We start from the raw sequence: 7,523 nt of genomic DNA on the forward strand, positions 1-7,523 counted from the left end.
TCATTGATGAAGTGTGTGGGGCTGTTGATGTTTATGTGTAACGACTCATTTTCACACCAAAAAATTTTCATTTTTAAAGAAGGCAAAACTCCCTAATTATAAATCCATTATTAAAAAAAACGTTTATTCCAAAATACATTTATCGAAAATCAGAGTAATATTAGAAACGCGGAATCCTCAATACATTTATCGAAAATCAGAGTAATATTAGAAACGCTGATGGGTGTGTACAGTCCTGCCTTCGTCTTCCCACGATCAACGATAGAACCTGAAAACATAAACAACTGAGTAAGCACAAAATTTAGTGAGTTTCCCCCAAAATATCTGATACAAAAAACGTATTATCATGCATAACGGGCCCACACTCATCAGATTGGAATACCTTGGCCCAATCAGTCATCGGACTGGAATACCCAGGGTTTGTTGGCATGTCGCCTTAACCCAACCGCTCTTCTCGAGCCTCCATGCCTACGGTTTACAGCCGGCTCGCACCAGGTATCTTGACCTACAACATATAGCAGAACCGTCTCAACCTATCCCACCACCATATGACTATCACACGTAAGATGTCGTGAGAAAAACCTAAAGAAATCATTTATAAGTACCGAATGAGTACAAAAACAAAAATGACTTATTTTGCAACAAAAAAATATTAAGGATTAAATGTGTACAAAAATATTAAGGACTAAATGTGTATGAAGTGAGAAATATATTGCCCTATTAAGTCATTTTTACCGGTTAACCTGGAATAACCGGTCATAAGGACTAAATGTATACAGTTTAACAAGTTAAAGAGGTAAATATGGACGAAAAAAACTCAGGGACCAAATATATAAAAATCAAAAAATATATTACATTTTGATTTTGAAGTCATTATCCCTTATTTTATAGTAAAAGAATAGCTATATTTTATAAGATTATTGGACCGCTTTAAAAAGAAAGAAAAAGAAAATGTGATGTCCAAAGCCACGCCATCATTTTTCTCACACACATAATTCATAAAGGAAAGGAAAGGGGGTGAAAATACCTTTGCGCACTTTCTCTCTCTATCTCTATTTTCTTGCTTTGCTCAACTCAAAGTACACGGCTGACCTCTCCGTTCACAACTCCACCTCAATCGATAGAGGTACATACGTCTTCTTTTTCTCTGTTCGTGCGTGTGTTAGTGGTGCAAATTGATCGTCTCTCTATGTTCTTGGTGTCTCTAAAGTTATTTCGGAGTTGCGTTGATTGCTTTTTTGATAACTTGTATTCAATAGGAATTTGTTTCGTTTGAATCGATTTTGTTTTAGGGATTTTGCTTTTAGGTCGAAGACTGTGCTATTGTAGACCGACGTTTTTTGAATTCCTTTATATTGACTTGAGGAATGATTATTACTGATCGAATTATCGTAGAATAAGGTTTGGTTTTCGATTCTGAATGATAACTTACTTGCTTTTCTTTGATTGTATTGGTTATTAATCACTTTGATTGTGCAATTTTGGTTTGAATTTAGGATTGAGTTGAGGAATAACTTTGCTGATTGAATTAACGCCTAACGACAATTTACTTTTGGATTATCGAGTCATATTAGTGCTGAAATTGACGGTTCTTCTGTATTATTGGTGTTTGTTTAGTTGAATGTTTAGGATCGAATTGAGAAATACAAGTACAATTAAATATTGATTTTAGGTCATGTAATCTCAATTTGTTAATAATTATCTTCCATAACTTTCATACACATCCTTGTTGTTCTACACAGTAATATCTTTGACCTTCTTGTGACATATTGATGATGTTAACTGACAGTTGAGAGGTGTCTTCTCCATTGCTAGAGAGCAAAACCACAATGACACCATTATCAATATCTTCAGTTCGATAAAATCCATAACTGAGTAAAACAAAAAAAATGGGAGGCTGCTGTTGCTGCTTTTCTAAAGGAGTAGAACTCAACACTTCACCCCGATTCTATCATGTTAGTATACTGTATGGGACTGTGAAATTACCATCTTACCCTTTTTTTTGTCCCAATGTTAGTTTTTTCTTTGATTATGCAGTATCCAATAGCATCAGAGGAGCGTCAACCTTTGTCATCATCAAACAGTGGTGCAGTTTCTGCACTTTCTACAGGGCTTTTAGTTGATACAAATCTTGAAACTTCTTCAATACCAGATACATATAGACCTCCCCCTGCCCCTATCCCATATGATGTAAATGTTGACCATCATCCAAGAAGTCCACTCAGTAACAATCGAGAAGCTTCTGGTGTTGGAGAAATAACCATCAGTAGTAACAACAGTCCCAGTGGCGAAACTGTAATTAAGGAAACAAAAGGGTCTGAATGCAAAGACCTTACAAATATTGAACTTGTTGCAACAAAAGAAGTAGAAGATGAGCTTAACAAATCTGGTGAACTTAAGAAGCCTACTGGACCTATTTTGCCCCCCGAGGAATGTCCCACCTGTCTTGAAGGTATTTTTGACTTAATGACTTAATGGGTTAAGCCAAAAAAACAACCCATTTAAGCTTCTTTTTTTTTTTTTTAATAAATTTTTATTTTGTGCAGAATATGATGAAGAAAACCCAAAAATAATAACGAAATGTGAACATCATTTTCACTTGTCATGCATTCTTGAATGGATGGAAAGAAGTGACACGTGCCCTGTGTGTGATCAGGTTGGTCTATCTACTCTATAGGGGCTTTTATGTAATTTGGCGAATATGAAATTTTAAAAAAAGGGAATGTTGTTGTTTGCAGGAGATGATAATCAACTTTCCCATCAACGAATAGCAACAAATACATTGAGGGGGGTTTGGGTTACTAGCAACCACCGTTTGGATTTGATTTTTTTTTATTTTTAATTGGAAAAACAAATAAAAACTTGAAAAAACTAAAACCAACAAGAAAAGCAGTATCAGTGAAGTTGGTTTGAAGAACAAAAAATGTTGGAAAATGAATATTATTTTGTACAGAAGTTTTCAGGAGTCATGATGTTGGCCTTTTTATACTTGTTTGTAGAAAGAAATTTATGTGCATGATTTGATTTCACAAATAGATGTCACTTCATGTTTTAGTAATTTGATTGTGTTATGTTTATTTTTTTTTAAAATTACATAAAATTCGGTTATAGTGACTTTTATGTATTTTTCCTTTTGGATTATTACATAAAGGAATTGGACATATGCGGTAGAAAAAACATTAAGGACTCTTAAGTATGTGTGTAATCTCCCCTAAACAAAAGCAAAAGCATTACCATTGACGAGGATAAATATTTTTATCTTAATATAATCTTTCTTTCTGTGTCCTGACTTAGTGTCGTATCTTACACATCTAAGTCTCGTCTTGCTTAAAAATTAAAATCTCGATAACAAAGTTGTAGAAATATATGTTATAGAAAGATATCATTTGAAAAACATGCCTCCAACAAAAAGTTACAAAAACAATTGTTTTCATAAAAGTAAACCTTGATTAGAAAACAAAAACAATTATTTTCAAACATAACATATTTTTTTATCATATAAAAATACAATAAGATAATACAATTTGATAAAATACAAAAAATACCCTTAAGACTATAATAAGATGATAATACCATATGTCGAGAAAATAAGAAAAATAAATAATATAATAAGATTATAATAAAACACTAATCTTTTGTTAGACAAATATAATGCATCATAAAAAATAAAAAAAAAATACAATGCGATTATAGTAAAACAAGAGTTCAAGACCTTTAGTTAGACAAATATAATAAAATAAAATTAGATAAGATTATAGTGAGATAATACCCTTTGTATAAAAAAATAAGAAAGATAATAGTAATAAGACAATACTCTCTCTCAATGTTGGACATACAGGGCATGTTTGGCACGGAGCTTTTGGAAGCGTTTGAGAGCTTTTAGCTTTTAGCTTTTAACAAAACGTTCTAGTTTAAACAAAAAGCTTTGTTTGGTAGTATGAGCGTTTGCTTTTAGTTTAAACAAAACGCTCCAAATCTAAAAGCTACTTCATGTAGCGTTTAACAAAACGCTACTGAGCTTTTGAAATCAATTTTCATAATCACCCTTAAAAATATATTTATATATTTATTTATTTTTAATCAATTGTCCTTTTATATAATTTTATATATTTCAAAAGCTTCCAGCTACTTTTGTCAAACACTCATATAACAAGTAAAAGCTACAGCTTCCCGCTACCAGCTACCCGCTACATGCTACCCGCTACCAGCTATCCATTATCCGCTTTCAGCTAACAGCTACTTTTGTCAAACATGCCCATAATATACAATTAGATTACAGTGAATTAATTAATATTATTTGTTAGACAGAAAAAAAAATATAATGACATTACAAATATCATAATTCTATTGACATTTGGAATATAATAAGATAATATTTATTTATACTTAAACATGACTTTTATAATAAAAAGCTTAGCATATAAAGATTTTTCTAAAAATTATCGTCTAAAACTCAAGATTATCTAAACGATTACCTATTTTTTTATAAACAACTGTTAGTATTTTATAATTTTTTATTAAAAGACCATGACTTTTTTTATATAAATAAGACCACATTTTCAACAAAATTTAAGAGATTTCTCAATGTAAATATAGTAAAATAACATATCAACAGTTATTATATATTATTCATATAACATAATTTAATTATGATATCGTAAAATGTACGAATCTACTTTAATAAATGAAGGTTTTTTTTGCCACATGTCATCTTCTCTTTCATTTGGACACATGACATTTTTTAGAATTTTTAAATTTTCTATTTTCCACTTGTCATTTTATTGTATTTTTCATTTTATTAAATGAAAATTCCATATTTAATATGTAAGGTAATATATATGTAAGGTATTTATTAGAAAGGGTTTATATATGTAATGTATTCAATACATTAAAGCCTTATTAATTTTAATAATTCAAAATTTTTCTTATTTTTTATATAAATTCAAACTTTTCAATTTGTTAAAATTTCATATTTAATTTTTTTAAAATAAACTCATGTAATACATGAGTCTCACACCTAGTTTAAATATATTAAAGACACAATATCTCGTCTTATATACTTACTTTATGATTAATGAACATCTATATTTGACCGTATTAAAACATGCATTTATTTACAATAAATGAATAAGCAAAAACAGTTTAGTTATTTATGTATCACGAAAATAATATCAATCCCTATAGTGAGATAATAAAATTTATAGATATTTCCGAAAATAATTTATTTCACATGTTATTAGAGAAATTAAATATTTTTCTACATTTTCTTCTTATTCATCCTCCTACCATATTAAATGTTGACAATTTAATATTTAATGTCACATTTAATGAAATTAATAATAATTTAATCAACTTATTACCATTTCATATAGGTAGAAAGATTCAGTTTATAATTAGGTCATATTTTACATCATTTTTCATTTTAACTAAAAGTTATCACAACTCTTTTAAAATGAATTTTAACAAATAAACATTTATTTTCATTTATTTAAATATCAAAATTCTCTCATTTAATTTATCGTTTTTTTAACTCATGAGTTTTATATTGATTTTATTTTGCTAAATATGTACCTCAAAAAGTTAAAAGACTATATAAATATATAAAATTATCATGTTCTTTTAATATTTGATATTAATGATGGTTTTATTGCATCATAATTTGCTTATACAACAATAATAAGAATAGATCTTGAGAATCTTATTAGAATGAGATAGGGTGTAGTAGAAGTTGACAATCATGTTTTTTCGGAAGCAAGAATGTATCCAGAGATGACATCCAACATGTGGATAACGAGAACATATATAATGAGAAAAGAAAGAAAAAATAAAGTAATTGTTCACAATGGAACATAAATATGGGTACTTTTTAAAGAGGCATACGAAATCTGAAGACCTATAAAAGAAAGAGAAATAATACATGAATAAGATAAAAAAAAACAAATACATGCAAGGCGGATCAACTCTAATGTTTAGCCTCCAAACCCTCCTATTTGATGTTATGTCCTCAAATAAACTCATCAATATCAATCCTCATATTATCTTGTCACTTCCTTCGATGACATCTTCTCTTCTTATTACCATCAATCATTCTGGGACACAGAAGAGATAGCTCACTAAACCTGGATATGTATGCGTTGATATCGGAGTTTTGAACCGTGAGGTTCCACAGTGCTTGTTCCATCTTCTGAATTTCACCTCTGGGACAGTATTCGGCCAACATCATTTCCTTAAGCTCTTACCAGGGCATCGCATTCGCCACCGGGAGTGTCATGGCCTCTACGTGGCCATTCCACCAGGAGAGAGTTTGATCAATAAATGTGCAGGCTGCGAACTTGACCTTGCACCCATCTGGACACCCGTAGATATCAAAAACTGATTCCACTTTCTCAATCCATCGTTTCAGGGCTATTACGCCTCCTGTTCCATTAAAGGCTCGAGGTTTAGCGTTGGTGAAATCCTTGTAGGTGCAGGTTCGTGTGGTTCCATGGTTTGTTCCTTGATTTTTGCTCCCGGTTCCCTGTCTGTTGCCTTCTCTGTTATTTCCGTTGCGAATCCGCGCAAGTGTTGCAGTGACCGCAGCGGACACTGCTGCCTGGAATGCAACTAAGTTTATTTCAGGCGGGGTTGGTGTTGTGTTGTTTCCACGGTTGGGTCTTTGAGGCATCTTTCTGTCACAGAACGGAAAGATGTTGAGTACATATCGTATTCCGAGCTTAGAATTCCATAGACTCGGCGCATCAAGTGTGTACTTAAGTAATTCCATGCATTATCATAAAACAAGGAAATAAAACACACAGCAGATAACAACATCATGATGAAAACATAAAGCATTTTCATTAACACTAATTGTTTTAATACATGAAAATTTGCCAGAAGGCATACGGTACATAGGAAAACATATAATCCGTCAGCATGACGACCCTATGAGTAGTGTGATCACTTAAACATAAGGTCGATAGTACATAAAGTAGCATACATATAAAGGGAAACACAATGATACTATTAAGTGAGGGAGTGAATCCTAATCATGACGAGATGCGTCTAACAGCCATAGCGATATCATATTCCAAAATGTTGTGCTACTAAAGTAGCCATCTCGGTCATTTCTCTAATGACCTCATCTCTTTCATGTTCCTCTTGCACAGCTCGCGTCTCCATTGCCAGTAGCTGCTGTCGAAGTGCGACGATTTCTTCTTCCGAAGAGCGGGTTCCATTAATGGATCCCCTTGGCGGTATAGGGTGGTCCTGATGCACTTCTGTGGTAGGAGGCTCATCGGAAACTTCGTCAGTGTTCTTTTCGTCCTCTTCGTCATCATCGGTCTCATCAAACTCGTAGTCCATGTCTGTATACTCCTCCTCCTCAAGGTCAAAGGCTGCCTCGGGTCCTACCACGGGGTCTTCTTCAATTTCTCCGTGAGCCACTAGGTTTTGGTGGAAAAGAATGCCCTGATGCGCTCCATCCATGGTGGCTGCGCGAGAAGTTGGGAGTGAGAAGGGTGAAAAGGGGTGTAAGACGTAGTAAA

The 7,523-nt window shown here is 32.4% G+C and overlaps 1 protein-coding gene across 1 annotated transcript; it reads left to right on the top strand.

Moving 5' to 3' along the window:
* The first annotated feature begins 975 nt into the window (after positions 1–975).
* Positions 976–3,058, top strand: LOC145122742 (putative E3 ubiquitin-protein ligase RHB1A). Its single transcript, XM_079058314.1, has 5 exons — positions 976–1,126; positions 1,790–1,955; positions 2,038–2,452; positions 2,547–2,656; positions 2,739–3,058. The coding sequence occupies exons 2-5, from the start codon at positions 1,890–1,892 to the stop codon at positions 2,769–2,771; spliced, it is 624 nt and encodes a 207-aa protein (XP_078914440.1). The 5' UTR covers positions 976–1,126; positions 1,790–1,889; the 3' UTR covers positions 2,772–3,058.
* The last annotated feature ends 4,465 nt before the right edge of the window (positions 3,059–7,523 follow it).

Source organism: Lactuca virosa, chromosome 6 (assembly GCF_052849685.1).
Source record: "Lactuca virosa cultivar CGN04683 chromosome 6, Lactuca_virosa_CGN04683_v6, whole genome shotgun sequence".
Taxonomy (NCBI): Eukaryota; Viridiplantae; Streptophyta; class Magnoliopsida; order Asterales; family Asteraceae; genus Lactuca; species Lactuca virosa.

Coding starts and splice junctions, on each gene's coding strand:
- LOC145122742 (XM_079058314.1), top strand. CDS start 1,890: ATGGGAGGCTGCTGTTGCTGCTTTTCTAAAGGAGTAGAACTCAACACT. Junction 1,956..2,037: donor CTTCACCCCGATTCTATCAT/GTTAGTATACTG, acceptor TTGATTATGCAG/TATCCAATAGCATCAGAGGA. Junction 2,453..2,546: donor ATGTCCCACCTGTCTTGAAG/GTATTTTTGACT, acceptor TATTTTGTGCAG/AATATGATGAAGAAAACCCA.